The sequence below is a fragment of the Rhinichthys klamathensis genome, unplaced genomic scaffold, assembly GCF_029890125.1.
Source record: "Rhinichthys klamathensis goyatoka isolate OS25496 unplaced genomic scaffold, OSU_Roscu_1.1 h1tg000481l_1, whole genome shotgun sequence".
Taxonomy (NCBI): Eukaryota; Metazoa; Chordata; class Actinopteri; order Cypriniformes; family Leuciscidae; genus Rhinichthys; species Rhinichthys klamathensis.
This window is the reverse complement of record NW_026606968.1, coordinates 271,036-287,500: the sequence shown is the minus strand read 5'-3', so window position 1 is coordinate 287,500 and position 16,465 is coordinate 271,036. Positions and strand designations below refer to the sequence as shown.

General features: G+C 45.7%; 1 protein-coding gene across 50 annotated transcripts in view; it reads left to right on the top strand.

Moving 5' to 3' along the window:
* Window positions 1-16,465, top strand: part of LOC130072179 (protein NLRC5-like) — a 912,375-nt gene that overhangs the window by 690,529 nt on the left and 205,381 nt on the right. For all 50 annotated transcript variants that reach the window (XM_056237149.1, XM_056237148.1, XM_056237144.1 and 47 more), the window contains one exon: window positions 7,742-7,915. In XM_056237149.1, coding sequence (XP_056093124.1) covers window positions 7,742-7,915 — 174 coding nt within the window. The remainder of the gene's footprint in view (window positions 1-7,741; window positions 7,916-16,465) is intronic.

Sequence of the window (16,465 nt, the reverse complement as noted above, 5' to 3'; positions counted from 1 at the left end):
AAAGATTAGTTAGAAAGAAAGATAGATTAGTTAGAAAGAAAGAAAGATTAGTTAGAAAGAATGAAAGATTAGTTAGAAGAAAGAAAGATTAGTTAGAAAGAAAGAAAGATTAGTTAGAAAGAATGAAAGATTAGTTAGAAAGAATGAAAGATTAGTTAAAAAGAGAGATAGATAGATAGATAGATAGATAGATAGATAGATAGATAGATAGATAGATAGATAGATAGATAGATAGATAGATAGATAGATAGTTAGATAGATAAGTTCATTAGTACATATAGAATGGTAGTTTAATTGAGTCTAGGGCTTCAGGGAGTTTAGATTTGAGTTTGTGTTGTACACTACTGGGACTACTTTGCAATGAAAGTCAATGGGATTTTTATGATTTTTAATATTAATTTTTAAGAAATCTGAAAGTCAAATCAGTCTGAAAAGATATAGCAACTCGAGTCAGAACAGTCTGAAGGTCTGACCCGAGTTTGGAGTTTGTAGAGTTAAAACTCTAGGAGGAGTAGCAGTCAGAATTTTTTGGGTAAGAAAGCGGGCGCGAGCACCCACCGTTTTTCACTGAGGAGCCGAGTTTAATGACGGCCGTACAGCGATGGTCAGCAACTGTGGCGGCGGGACGTCACGTCTCCCGTTCCCTCCTTCGGGGAACGAGGGTTACATCAGTAACCGAGACGTTCCTCTTCAGTCGCTCGCGTTCGACGTGACGACGTTAGGGGATCCCATGGAAAACGCCATCGGTTGCTGCCACATCCAGTGCCCTACGCAAGACTCTCAGACCCCCAATGCTGGGGCGGAAGACCTGCGTAGAGGGAGAACCTGCTGTTCCACAAACCCATGCAGTGATCTCTTGAATAACACTGGGAAGCGTGCCTCTCCAGGGGAAAGGGATGCTGCGGAGCCACATCCTGCCCGAAGGGAGGTACCATGTGGAGAATACACATATGGACTGGCCGGTTGGGGCAGTGCAACATATGGAATGTCACTGGGGTGGCTCCACCTAAGGAGGGGGAGGCTACACCAGACAGTGACAGCAGAGCGAGCTCTGCCAAGGGAAAGACACGGGCTCACCGCAGGGAGCTGATGGTGGAAAAATACTCATATGGGATCGCCGCAGGGATCACACATACGGAACCCAGCCTAGCACAAGTTACACAAGCATACGAGCACTAGGCCTGGCTTCGGACGCTCCGCAATGTCTAACTGCCGAAGGGGTGTGGAGGAACTCACAGGGTTCACCTGGGTGGGGAACTCGACTGGAGCAAAAGAGCGCACGTATCCGCTCTGTAGAGGGGAGTGGCGCAGCAAGCCGACAGTAGAGCGGGAACTTCGGTGTTACCGGCTGGTTGAAGCGAGCACACAGGAAGAAACCGGCTCAACACGTAGGCTATAGAACCTAGCGAACGTGTTAGGTGTCGCCCAACCCGCAGCTCTACAGATATCTGTCAGCGAGGCGCCGTGTGCTAGCGCCCAAGAAGAAGCGACACTCCTAGTGGAGTGGGCTCTCAACCCGGGCGGGCAAGGCACGCCTTGGGCTTCGTAAGCCAAGGCGATGGCATCCACTATCCAGTGGGCCATCCTCTGCTTGGAGACAGCCTTTCCCTTCTGCTGGCCTCCGTAACAGACGAAGAGCTGGTCTGAGGTCCTGAGGCTTTGCGTTCTGTCCACGTACAAACGCAGAGCGCGGACGGGACAGAGAAACGCCAGGGCTGGGTCTGCCTCCTCCAAAGGCAGCACTTGCAGGTTCACCACCTGGTCCCGGAAGGGAGTGGTAGGAACCTTGGGCACGTATCCGGGCCGGGGTCTCAGGATCACGTGAGAGTTATCCGGGCCGAATTCCAGGCACGATTCGTCGACCGAAAATGCATGTAGGTCCCCTATCCTCTTGATAGAGGCCAATGCAATCAGGAGAACTGTCTTACAGGACAATATTTTTAACTCAGCTGATTGCAGAGGCTCAAAGGGTGGTCTCTGAAGTGCCGAAAGGACCAGAGACAAATCCCAAGAGGGTATAGAGAGTGGGCGAGGAGGATTCAGTCTCCCCGCTCCCCTCAGGAACCTAACGATCAGGTCGTGCTTCCCCAAGGACTTACCATCAACAGCGTCGTGATGTGCGGCAATAGCGGCAACGTACACTTTAAGGGTGGAGGGAGACAGCCTTCGCTCCAACCCATCTTGCAGGAAGGAAAGCACGGCTCTGATCGAGCATGATCGGGGGTTCTCCTCGTGAGAAGAACACCACACAACGAATAGGTTCCACTTCAATGCATAGAGGCGCCTCGTAGAGGGGGCTCTAGCGGAAGTGATGGTGTCAACTACTGCTGGGGGTAGGTCACCTAGAACCTCCGCGTCCCGTCCAGGGACCAGACATGGAGCTTCCAGAGGTCTGGACGTGGGTGCCACAGGGTGCCCCGTCTCTGAGAGAGCAGGTCCTCTCTCAGAGGGATGGGCCAGGGAGGGGCTGTCGCGAGGAGCACTAGTTCCGGAAAACCAGGTCCGGTTGGGCCAATACGGCGCAACTAACAAGACCTGCTCCTCGTCCTCCCTGACTTTGCACAAGGTCTGTGCCAGAAGGCTCACTGGGGGAAACGCATACTTGCGAAGACCCCGGGGCCAGCTGTGTGCCAGAGCATCCGTGCCGAGGGTCCCCTCGGTCAGGGAATAGAACAACTGGCAGTGAGACATGTCCGGGGCGGCAAACAGATCTATCTGTGCGGTCCCGAAGCGCCTAAAAATCAGCTGGACCACCTAGGGATGGAGTCGCCATTCTCCCGGTAGCACCTGCTGCTGCTCGTCGGCTGCACGGTTGAGCAGGCCCGGAATGTAAACGGCACGAAGCGACCTCAGATGCTTCTGACTCCAAAGGAGGAGATGGCGGGCGAGTTGTGACATGCGGCGGGAGTGTAGACCACCCTGATGGTTGATGTACGCAACGGTCGCAGTGTTGTCCGTACGGACCAGTACATGCTTGCCTTGTAGCGACGTTTTGAAGCGGCCCAGCGCAAGATGTACTGCTAACAACTCGAGGCAGTTGATGTGCCAATGCAGTTGAGGCCCCGTCCACAGACCTGAAGCTGCATGCCCGTTGTACGTGGCCCCCCAGCCGGTGATAGAGGCCTCCGTGGAGACCACAGAGTGCCTGGACACTTGTTCTAGGGGAACACCTGCCCGCAGGAACGAAGGGTCCGACCACAAGCTGAGAGTTTGGCGACAGTGCGGGGTTACTGGAACCCGGCACGAGCCGCTCTGCCACGCCCATCTCGGGACTCGATCGTGAAGCCAGTGTTGGAGCGGTCTCATATGAAGCAATCCGAGCGGCGTTACCGCGCTGCAGATGCCATATGCCCCAGGAGCCTCTGAAACAGTTTCAGTGGTGCCGCTGTTCTGCGTCTGAGCGTACTCACGCAGTTCAACACTGACTGGACGCGGGCCTCGGTGAGACGCGCTGTCATGTTGATCGAGTCCAACTCCATACCGAGAAAAGAGATCCTCTGCCCGGGGGTGAATTTGCTCTTCTCCCAGTTGACCCGAAGCCCTAGGTGGCTGAGGTGACTGAGCACCATATCCCTGTGTTCGCACAACTGCTCTCTCGACTGGGCGAGAATAAGCCAGTCGTCGAGATAGTTGAGAATGCGAACACCAAGCTCGCACATGGGAGCAATGGCCGCCTCTGCAACTTTCGTGAAGACGCGGGGCAACAGGGCCAGCCCGAAGGGTAAGACTTTGTACTGATATGCCCGTCCCTCGAACGCAAAGCGAAGAAACGGTCTGTGTCGAGGGAGAATCGAGACATGAAAGTACGCGTCCTTCAGGTCGATAGCTGCAAACCAATCTTGGGGACGGATGCATTTGAAAATGCGTTTCTGCGTAAGCATCTTGAATGGCAGCCTGTGAAGGGACCGATTCAGGACGCGCAGGTCCAAGATTGGCCGTAACCCACCTCCTTTCTTGGGTACAATGAAGTACGGGCTGTAGAAGCCGGTCTTCATATCGACTGGAGGGACCGGCTCGATTGCGTCCTTCGCCAGTAGGACTGCAATCTCCGCTCTGAGAACAGGGGCACTGTCCGCCAGAACACGGGTGAACAGGATGCCCCTGAAAACAGGGGGGCGCCGGGCGAACTGAATCGCATAGCCGAGTCTGACAGTACGGATGAGCCAGCGAGACGGACTGGGAAGCATTAGCCAAGCTCCCAGAGACCGAGCAAGAGGGACCAACGGCACCACAGACGTACCCGGAGTGGGGCAGCGTGACGGAATGCAGGGACCCAACTCGGGCGGCATAGCGGCCCGGAGTGGGGTCTGAACGTGTGGTGCAAGACGTACCTGCTTCCGCCGGAGGGCAGAGTGAGTGTGCGGAGGCGACAGTGCGTCCAGGACACAGCCACTGCTGCCTGCTGGCGATGGAAGAGGGGCTCGGGAGTGACAAGGCATAGCGTCGTCGACTGCCAAGCGCGCCCTCTTGGGGCCCAGAGGTTTCAGAAATTGCTCTTTCTTTGAAAAAGTGGGTACCACTGACCCGTGGGTCAGTGGCGGAACAAAAAGAAAGGAAACAAAGGATTCTCCACCCGGCCCTCCACCGGGGGAAGGAGTGGCACGTCCGCCATCTCCTGAAGAGCAACTTGATCCACCTCTGGGCTGCCCGTCTCAGGGACGTTTGCACTGGCGCTTGCCTCCTGGCTTGGCAGCGGCCTGGACGGGCGGGGTCGACTTCCTGCGGCTTGCTCCACGCTGAGGCCTGGATGATGGCTGCTGCTGGGGCTTAGCGGGAGCGGAGGACGCCGCAGGAGGCCGACCTCGGCGACGAGTAGACGGAGGAGCTGCGGCCGGCGAGCGGGTGGGAGCAGCAGCGGTCCGCCGGGGCAGGATGTGTCGGATGGCCTCCGTCTGCTTCTGTGCGGCCGAGAACTGCTGGGCAAAGCTCTCGACCGTGTCGCCGAACAACCCAACCTGGGAGAGAGGGGCATCCAGGAACCGGTACTTATCGGTTTCCCTCATGTCCGCCAGGTTGAGCCAAAGGTGGCGCTCCTGGACCACCAAGGTGGACATCGCCTGACCGACTGAACGTGCAGTTTCCTTCGTCGCCCGGAGGGCGAGGTCGGTTGCCACACGGAGCTCCCGGAGGAGCTCTGGGTCAGAACCACCCTCGTTCATGTCCATGAGCGCCTGGGCCTGGTGGATCTGCAAGAGCGCCATGGCATGAAGAGCGGAAGCAGCCTGTCCACAGGCCTTGTAAGCCCTCTCCGTTAGACCGGACGAAAACTTACAGGCCTTGGACGGGAGGCGTGGGTCACCCCGCCAGGAGGAGGCGGATGCCGGACACAACTGCATCGCGACAGCCCGCTCCACTGGGGGGATCCCCACATACCCCTTAGCTGCCCCGCCGTCGAGGGTGGCGAGGGGAGAGGAGCCACTAGGACGGCTTCGGTCACTATACGGTGCCTTCCACGTCCTAGAAAGCTCCTCATGCACCTCCGGAAAGAAAGGTACCGGGGCGGCGCACTGAGAACCAGCACGGCCCGCCCCGAGAAACCAATCGTCCAGCCGAGAAGGTTCGGGACGTGGTGGAGGATTCCACGCAAGCCCGACCTTCTCGGCGGCCCGGGAGAGCATAGCGGCCCATTCTGGATCCGGCTCGGACAACGCTACACACCCCGAAGGGGGCAACGCAGCCGAGTCGTCATCTCCAGATGACCGCTCCCCCTCCGATGCTGCGATCGACATCTGATCGTCAGCTGGTGCCCCAAAGGAAACGACTGGTCGTTCCGGAGAAGGACCGAGCCGTTTGCAAAGGGGCGCCGATGGCAACAGCACATGAGAGGCGTGAGGGGCCCGCGGAGATTGCCTCGGCGGGGAAGCCCTCACGGTAATCCTCAGATCACCCTGGTCATGCGCCGAAGTAGGCCTATTCTGCGGGGCAGAATAAGCACTAGATCGGGGCAAAGGCGAGGGGACTGCACCTCCCTTGAGGTAAGCGAGTCTCGATCTAAGTGCTGTGATAGTCATATTCCCGCAATGGGAACATGAACTATCCACAAAAGCTGCTTCAGCGTGCCGAATGCCCAAACACGAGATGCAGCTATTGTGGCCATGTGCTGGCGCCAGGGAACGACTGCATCCAGAAACGCACAAGCGGAATGACATCTTGAAAAAGACGCAGGGTCCGCTTGTGTTGCTCTTTTAGTAAAATAAAAAAAGGAAATTGCTCTCACAGTGCTGAGGCGCCCAGGGGTAGCCACTGTGTGGACACACACACACACACACACACACAAACAATAGTGCTGTGAGAACAGCAGTTGAGAGCTGCACTGCTCGCGGCCACCGCTGATCGCGCCGTCACACCAACACTGGAACCGAGAGAGATCTTCCTTGAAGTCTTCAAATGCGTTGAATCTTTAGACAGAAGTCACAGGAAACTCGCGTTCCGAAATAAAAGACGGTGGGTGCTCGCGCCCGCTTCCTGTTTTATACCCGCGCTGCGGGGCGGGGGCGCGTGACGCGTTCACGCACACCAACGTTCATTGGCTTGTTCTTAGATACTCGAAGTTGATAGGGCTCCCTGAAGTGATCCCCTAACGTCGTCACGTCGACGTCACGTCGAACGTGAGCGACTGAAGGGGAACTAATATTCACTGGATGGTCATATACCTTTTCACCGCTAGATGGGGGTAAAAATCACACAGTGTAGCTTTAATATATGAATTAGTATTACTAGATTATATTATTATTATTAAACTGTATACAAATAATTGGCATAAATGTCTCATCTCTCTCTCAGCATATGAGAAGCGCGAGGGCTTTTTTAGTGATTCAGTCTCACGCCGCTTCCACGCGTCCACTAGACAGGGATATTACGAAACTCATAGATAACGACACGTTTCAGCCTCTGTTGGAGCAAGAGTGGCTAACTTCTGTCAACCTCGGCTATAAGCGAGGAAGAAAATAAAGCCATTTCATTTGAATCAATATCGATTCTGGAATAAAAATAATACATTTTCAAATCGTAAACAAAAAAAATCGTGATAGTTTGGAGAATTGATTTTTTCAGACAAAACACACACACACACACATACACACATACACACGTTAGGTTTCCATGTTTTATGGGGATTTTCCATAGAAATATTGATTTTTATACTGTACAAACTGTATATTGAATCCCCTAATCAATAAATCACTAATCCGTGTATCATTCGTTCAGTCGTTTTTTTGATTTAATATTAAAAGTAGAAAAAGGAGAAAACGGATTTTTTTTTTTTTTTTTTTATGAAAAACAAGAATTCATTTTGATTTTTCGTGAGTTAAGTTAAAGTTTATTTCGGTCAACTTTAAAAGAAAAGGCAAAAGAAGAAAAACAATTTACAAACATACATGGAAACAAAAATTAAATTAAATTACAATGTAAACAATCATTTGTGTTTCGTTCTCAGGTAGAAACATTAATAACGTCTTGAATATTGGATTTCTACAAGTGGGCGGGAATGAAACGCCCCTTTCCTCTGATTTATCAGCCGGAGATGAAACTGTGTCGTTTTTGGACAAAATTAAAAACACTAAAAAGGAACCGTTTTCTCATTTTTCTACGTTCAATATTAAATAAAATAAAAACGACTGATACACAGATTCAAACTGATGTATTTGAACAACATGAACTAATGAGTATTTGCATATATATTATTTTAAGTGTTGTGTTTATCTCTGGATATAGGCTTAATGTGTGTCATTGTTCTCTACAGGTTGAGTGTGTGTGCAGTCACAGATGAAGGTTGTGTTGCTCTGGCTTCAGCTCTGAGATCAAACCCCTCACACCTGAGACATCTGCGCCTGTCATATAATAAACTAGGAGACTCAGGAGTGAAGCTGCTGGAGGATCTGAGGGATGATCCACATTATAAACTGGAGACACTACTGTAAGAATAGTTCTTAACGATTTTCATCATATTTTCATTTAAAGTTTAAATGGCTGTTTTACTTGTTTTACTCACTAGAAATAATAGTAAAGGTTCAGTGTGTGTGTGTGTGTGTGTGTGTGTGTGTGTGTGAATATTGTGTCTGAGATCATCAGATAATGAGTCGTAAGTTCAGCTTCAGTTTCTGTAGGTCTCTGAACTTTAAACTGTTTAATATGAGTGTAATTCTGCTCATACTGTTGTGACTGATTGTGAGAATAATATGAATGTTATTTTCAGCTTTTCCCCTTTAACTGTCTCTATAGGCATCTTTACACAGCCGAGTTAAGGGGGCTCTAAAGCGACTCTGTGTCTGCTCAAAGTTATGTGTAAAGACACTAGGGCTGGTCCGAATACCATTTTTCTTCGTAGCTTCGAAGCTTCGGTAGAATTTTGATTATTTCGAGAACCGTTCATCCAAACGACTTCACAAGGGAGTGCAGTGTCGTATTTGGTGCAATATAGACAGACAGGCGAGACGCGACCGTCTATGGACGCGACACATTCAAAATTAATAAACGTTTAACCCTCTGGGGACCAAGGAGTTTTTGGGGCCCTTTGGATGTTTTGACATGCACTGACATTTGTGCTTTTTTCAGTTATTTATAAACATGTTAATGGCAAAGGTGTAAATTCACTCTATATAGCACAAACGGGGCTACCATAATCTGTGAGCAACATGTATATACATGTTTGTATTTTTGAGAGAATATTATTTATGCATGGTTATTTAAAAAACTTAAAAATAAAAGTTTCTGAAATAAGGCCACAAAACACATATTGATTATTTCTTCACAAGACTTTTGAAAATTGTATCACATAGCCTAGAATATTTGCTCCAAAACTATGTGAGAATCATCCTGACTACTCATTCAGATAAGTCAATAAAGTCTTTTATAATGTGTATGCCGTGTTTAGTGTGAGAAAGCTTTATGCGCGGAGGCGTGATCTCTCATTAATATGTATGGCATTTCACACCTGAGAAAGACAAAGACCCTCCCATAATAGCCCTATTAGGTGCTATCAGGCCCTATCATTAGGAGCCTTGCACAAAGAATGAGGAGATTTAAAAAAGAATGGCTTTTAGATTGTTTGATACACAACAAAGGACAAAAAAGCACTTTAGTACCGTAAACACACTGATCTAAAGACAGAGGCTTGCACAGTCACACAGCATTGTCCCATTCCTGAAACATAGTACATACCTGTCATTTCCAAGGTGTTTGATTTTTCATTACAGTCTCCTGTGAATGTTGAAGTCAGCAGGACTGATATCTAGAGAAACTATATGGCTGCACGACTTTGGGCATGCATTGTAGATTTTTCTGGTTAAAATAGCTTTTTAATTATATTATATATATATATATATATATATATATATATATATATATACATACACACACACACACACACTGCTTAGAATTAGAAGTGAACACACCCATGCTAAAGTTGACTAAAAAGAGGAATAAAAAATCTTAATGCCTTAATTAAAAAAATGAGGAAAACTCCAACCTTTAGGGACATGTATAATGTCCCTGAATTCTTTGTGAATGAACAATGTATCGCAAATAATTAAATGTTCTTCTTTAAAATACAGGGTGCATACGTCTGGACACTTCTATCCCCAGAAACTCCTAACAAAAGCTGATGTCTTTATTTTAAAGCTTATTTGAAGCTTATTTGATGCTTATTTGATTTGAAAAACTTTATCCAAAACTAGTCAACGAAATGTTGTCTTTTATTTCGTCTGTAACAGTGCGTATCTGTGCGTTCATTCATTCATTTACACACACACAGAGAGAAACATGATTCACATTTAAACAGTATGCTATTTTTCCGTTTACAGACACTAACTTTATTCTATATCGCGATTAGAACAAAGCACATTTTATGCTTGCAAGCATAAAACACTTACACTTCTCAGCTGAATCTGTTGCTCCTCCTCGAAGTGAAAATAAACCAGCACTTCTGTATTAAATGTCCCAGGATTATTCCTCATAGCCGTGCAAGACGATTCTTAATCTGACTAAAAAATATATTGTGTTTACAGCATTTGCCTGGGGGCGTTTATCTATTTTGCAAATGGCCTCAACACATTATCTTATGAATAGCGCGCTCTGCGAGTGGGTGTGAACAAATTAATGATAATGAGCTGAGACAGGAGAAACTTTACTTCTCTTTAGTTTCAGACAGATTACATTGCAGGAGAATATCTGTTTTAAATGTGAATTGTTTTATTTAAAAGGAGAAATTTAAAGCGTTCTTTAGACGTATGTTTCATGTTTGTGTGATAAGTATTAGCGGAGTTTCCGTTCATTTTCCAGACATGTTTCAGAAAGATTTTTGCGGAGACAGAGTGAGCTGAAAGCGCCCCCTGTTTATTTTATTTATTTAAAAAAAAAACACACAAGGTTTTGATGTTAATGTGAGTGTACACAAAAAAAGAAGACCCTCTATAGTTTATAATCATGTATTGATTTTATTTATATGACCATAAATGACGGAGTATTTTAAGTCCATGTTGCTGCTATGTGAAAAAAAAAACAGCAAAACGCGCGGGCACGCTCTTGGTCCCCAGAGGAATAAACTACAGAACAGCGCGAGCGGGAAGTGGCGCGCCTCACGCGAGCAGAGCTATATGCTCCGAGAACGGACACTGCACTAGTGATATAAAACAAAACACACACACACACAGGTCTTTTAACTAAACCAATATTTTTAATAAGGTATAGTCTTATAATATTTTTCTCACTGACAAAGTAGGGTAGATTTAAATAAATAAAAATGAAATTTAAATAAATAAAAACGAAATTTAAATAAAAAAAATTAAAAACTAAATTTAAATAAAAACGAAATTTAAATATAGAAAAACGAAATTTAAATAAAGAAAAACGAAAATGTGACGTGATGTCCCATTAAAATCTCAAAGTCTCCTATATTTCATAGTAGATTCATTTAGATTGATAATACATTTTGTTTCTATTGTTCTATTTTCCACAATGTCAAAGCAACGCAGCTTAACCCAAAATACAAGCTCAAGCATGCACTTCTGTCCACACACACTCCGCTGTTCTGCTCTAGCCAGAGAATACTCCCGTTGCAGGAACACTTTTAGTAGTCCAAGAAGAAGCAAATATATTTATTAAGTAGCTATAACAAAGTTATGTTAAATATTATATTTCACCAGAATTTATAGTGTAAAACACATTCAAGCGCGAATGAGAACATTTCGAGGGGGATGCCAGGTGTGCAAAAAAAAAAAACGGAAACCCCCCCTACATTTTCAAATCGAATACCAACCCGAACGAATATTCGAATATTCGGGTCCAGCCCTAAATATTAAGGCTGCTCTAAAGCTGCTCTGAACTACTTAATATGAGTGTAATTCTGCTCATACTGTTGTGACTGACTGTGAGAATAATATGAATGTTATTTTCAGCTTTTCCCCTTTAACTGTCTCTATAGGCATCTTTACACAGCCGAGTTAAGGCGGTTCTAAAGCGGCTCTGTGTCTGCTCAAAGTTCTGTGTAAAGACACAATGCCGCATAAAAGCAAACTGAGAATATGCCGGCCTGACCCGCCTCAGCCCCTAGTATCAAAGATGACTCTGATATTGTTCTGGTTCAGTGTAAATGAGTGCGAACTTGTGCCGCTCTAAACTACGCCATTGTCATGACAACCAAACGCACGGCGCGAGAATCAAGAAGCGGAAGACGACACATATAGGCCGAGCTCATATTGTTTTAGCCAAATTAAAACATGTCAGCCAACAAGCGACAATAAAGTAAACGTGTCCTGTACTCACATCGTGAAGCAAACCAGCAAAATAACAGAGTCGTGGACGTGTGTAATCGATTGGCTTTGGCCGTTTGTAATCTTCCTGTGAAGAGACTGGCAGATCAACGCGCCGCTACATTTCTCTCAGCGATATCTGAGCTTACTCCCAAAGACCTTGGATATTTGAGTCTTGAACAATGTGTAACACAGCTATTATATTTAAGAGCAGACACGTCTTGAGTTCAGGAGTCTTAAATGTCAAACATCAAATATCTCAAGAGCCACTGAGATTTAACCTCTGACCTCTCTGTGACCAGCAACACCCTGAGTGACCAGCTCATCCTGACACTTCTGCTGCTTCTGCACGGCTTTCACTGACAACTGCTCTTTCCTTGAAATGGGGAACAGTGGTTTTGTGTAGACACTTAAGAGAGAGGTATAAGGGCACAAGCCATCACTTTGAGTGATTTATGGCCCAATAAAATGGTTCCCACGCTCAAGCCACGCCCCCTTCTACCCCACCCACCCACTTCCGGTCTGAACACCTGGACCGTGGGAATTTTCCCACGGCCCCCCCTCCTCTTTCCACCTCCCTCACCCCCTCCGGCCACCCCTCCCCTCAGGGTTGTGAGGATTTGAAGTGTGTCAGTGAGAGTTTTATGATTTAAAAATGTAAAACGTTAAAAAATGTTGAAAAACATTAAAACAATGTTGAAAAACATTAAAACAATGTGTTTTCAAATCTTTTTTTATTTTATTTTTTTATTTATTTTTAAGAAGGTTGACCGTAAGGTTGACGAGGTAAGTTCAGTGTTTTATCAAAGTCTGTTGTACATTCAAAACCAGTTTTAAAACAGTGTATAAATGTTAAAAGTATAAATTGTATTTCTTATAAGTGTTAGTGTTAAAATGTCATCAGACAAATAATCATTTGTGCAAAACGTTGAAAGAGGAAGATATGTTTAACCAGTTTTGTGTTTAAACATGTGTGAAAGAGCACAGAGTGTAATCTCCGGGATGCACGATAAAAAAAACACATCTGATCGTACAGGAGGTCTGACAGCAATGATGACAGCAAAGTCTGTACACCACCCCACACCCTGACTCCTCCCACGGCACACCCCACACGTGACGTGTGTGGGAAAACACCGCACAGGGAGGACCCTAGCGTCATACACAAACCACACCCTCATGGTGTGATGTCACATGAGATTTAAAAACGAGCGCGAGCTCAGAGCGTAATACTTGTGATTTTTTTTATTCAAGTAGAAAAGTATGGCCACTGCAGCCCCCAAGACTCCTGAAAGAAGGATTGATGAGGTTATGGAGGATCTGACTTTGGCACCGCGGAAAAAACACGGTCCTTCATTAACGAGGTTTCTCCACGAGCCAGCGGAGCGTGTGGAATATGTATTCCACCTGTCAGGTGGCCGTGCGTGCATGTACAATTTTGATAAAAACAATCGAGAAGTTAGACTGAGCAACGTGGACGGTGATGAGAAATTTACAACGAATATGACGGAAGACCCCGATTTGATGTTCACGGAGCGAGATTGGATTTTATTTTATACAAAAGTCTGGAGAGACTTGAAAGACGGAGGAGACGAGCCTCTTTTCATTGCTGAGTGGAGCGGGTTAACAATGGGGACACGATACAGACTACTCGCTGATCATGTCCACAAATATGCAGAGGATTACATATACATACTCTGCAGTGATTTCGGAAAGGATGCATCCGTGTGTTCATGGCCCATTACCGAGAGTGAGCATTTAGAATACTACGATTTAAAATTTATGTTTCAATGGAAGGATTTACCCGTACTGGAAGACATTTTTTCTAAAATACATAAGCTTTTTCAATGGTCCGATGCTTATGAGAGGTACAAAAACATCAAAGTCAAACTGTTTCACCCTGAATGGTGCACGCCCAGCAGGAGGGGTGTTCATATAGCTCCTCCCACACTCTACAAACATTAAATACCTCCCCATACTGACAGTCTGGCTCACACTCACAACAATGTCTCAGGAAGATGTCACCTCATCATACTCACCTCTTGGAACTATTGATGGATACCCACCAATAGGATTATCACCGGTTTTGGGGGTGTCAGATGCATCGAATGGATGTACACAGAGAAACATCGACTGGCTGAATAAATTTTGTACAGATTTTGGATACCACAACCTTGCATTCCTCACAAGTCATGGTTCTGGTGCATCCTCTGCGGCTCCACCCCCAGCAGTCTACGAGAGCCCTGGCGTCACGACCGGTGACGAACCGGATGCGTGTATAGGGGATGCCGGTCATAGGATTATTAAGGCGGTTGTAGCCATCATATTGGAATTTTTAATAGACAAGCGGATGAAGCAAACATGCGACGGTTGCACTGTGGATCATCCGTCCCAGACAAGACATTCCTGTTTATTTGAGCCGTGTCCCTATTACTTCTATGGATGTTTTGACGAGATCAGACAGGAGGTCCTCAGCCATGGGTTAAAAAATATCCTGGCGCATGCTCTGACTCTGTATGGAACTACTCCGCACCTGCAAAGAATCCAGGGGTCTATCGAGACGATTTTGTTCGAACTCCGGGATGAGATGTACATCGTGGAACACCTAGGATCTATCAGACAGAAACTTGTGGATGAAAGTTGCGAGGAGATTATCTACTCTGCTGTCGATAAGTGGAAACTCGTCGCAGTCGAAAAACCTGAGTCTACCGCTGTGTGAAAATGTGGAATCTCTGCACATTCTGGATCACCAAGTATTTCTTTAAATCGCATGTTAAACACGGGGTATCAAGTCTGCTCTACAAGATTATCGATGATAATCATGCAACAAATACCCACGCGACTATGGATGATACAGGTCTAGCGAAGTTAATGAGTCATATGAACACTGCACGCGAGTCATCGAGCGACTGGAATAACATGGTGAACATATCCGTCAGCCATAACTCCGATCCGTACACGACTGTCAAAAACATCCTCGAACTAATGCCTGAATGTCAGAACTCTCTTAGAATAGGAAACATTGTATGTCTTTGTACGTATGTAACTGATGTCTGCAGATTGTTAAGAAAGAGGGGGGGGGCGGATGCCCCCCAAATTATTGACCTGTTACTTGAACACATTCTGGAGAGAAATTTTGAAATGTGTGTGAGGTTTATTTTACTGTTTGGATGATCGACATTTAATTCATTATGTATGCTTGTAAATCCTGAAAAAAACAAAAAAAAATGTGTGTTTTTGTAAAAACTTAATTGATATTCCTGAAATAAATAAATGTACACGGAAAAAAATAAATGTATATGAAAAAAAAAAAAAAAAAAAAAAAGCCTTTGTTGTTTGATGATATATACGTGTGATTGCAAAAATAAAAATAAAATCTTGACAACTTTCGCCATCTGACTCATTATTCTCTGAAAACCCACAGTGACGACATGGCTAATCAGGATCTTATGAAAAAGATTTACTATGACCCTGCAAATTCCGGTGCTTTGGGGGGTAAAAACAGATTAAAACAGGCTGTTTTACAGGAATACGGTGTAAAATTATCTGATAAAGAGGTGACCGAATGGCTTTCAAGTCAGGACACATACACGCTCCATCGAACTGCACCAATAAAATATAAACGGAACCGTGTAGTGGTGTATGGGAAAGACCAGGCGTTTCAAATGGATTTGGTCGATATGTCTTCTTTTTCTAAATACAACCAGGGTATTAAATATATAATTACGGTTATAGACGTCTTCAGCAAATTTGCATGGACCAGACCTTTGAAAAATAAGACCGGACCGGAAGTGGTTAAAGCTTTTACGTCTATTTTGAGAGAGGGGCGGATACCTGTCAAGTTACAGACAGATAAGGGTACAGAATTTTTCAATAAACATTTTCAGCAATTGATGAAAAAATATAACATACATCATTTTGCAACAGCCAGCGATTTAAAAGCAAGTGTGGTCGAAAGATTTAATAGAACTTTAAAAGGACGAATGTGGCGTTATTTGACAGCTATAAATTCCAAACGTTACTGTGACATATTGCAAGACCTGACAGATGGCTATAATTCAAGCTACCACAAATCAATTAAAATGAGACCTGTGGATGTGGATAAGGAAAATGAAAATGTGGTGTTTAATAATTTATATGGGAAAAAACGTAAAGAGACACCCAAGTTTAAATTCTCGATTGGAGACGTTGTACGAGTATCTAAAACCCGTAATATTTTCGCAAAGGGGTACGAACAGAATTATACTGAAGAATACTTCACCATAACGGCATGTATACCCCGAAATCCGGTCGTGTATCGGATACAGGACTATGATGGGGACTTGATTGAAGGTTGTTTTTATGAACAAGAATTACAGAGGATTATAGTTAGTAATAATTCGGCTTTCAAAGTTGAAAAAATATTGGACAAGCAACGTCGTGGAAAAGTCATGTACGTTCTCGTCAAGTGGCTTGGATGGCCTACAAAATTCAACAGCTGGGTCCCCGAAAAGCAGGTGGTGGATCTGCAAAACGTCTTAAAGTCGTAGTGAATTCGCGACAGGTGTCATTTATGTAAAATATGTCTGAGGAGGGGTTCTATGTCACGCTCCCGTGCAATGCCTCGAGTGGCATCTATCCTGAGAATTGTATATCCAATTACAGAACTAGACTGGCCAGAAGTATAATTTTAAAAGGCCTGTGGGAGGTGGCATTGGTCGAATTTGAATACCCGTTGACGT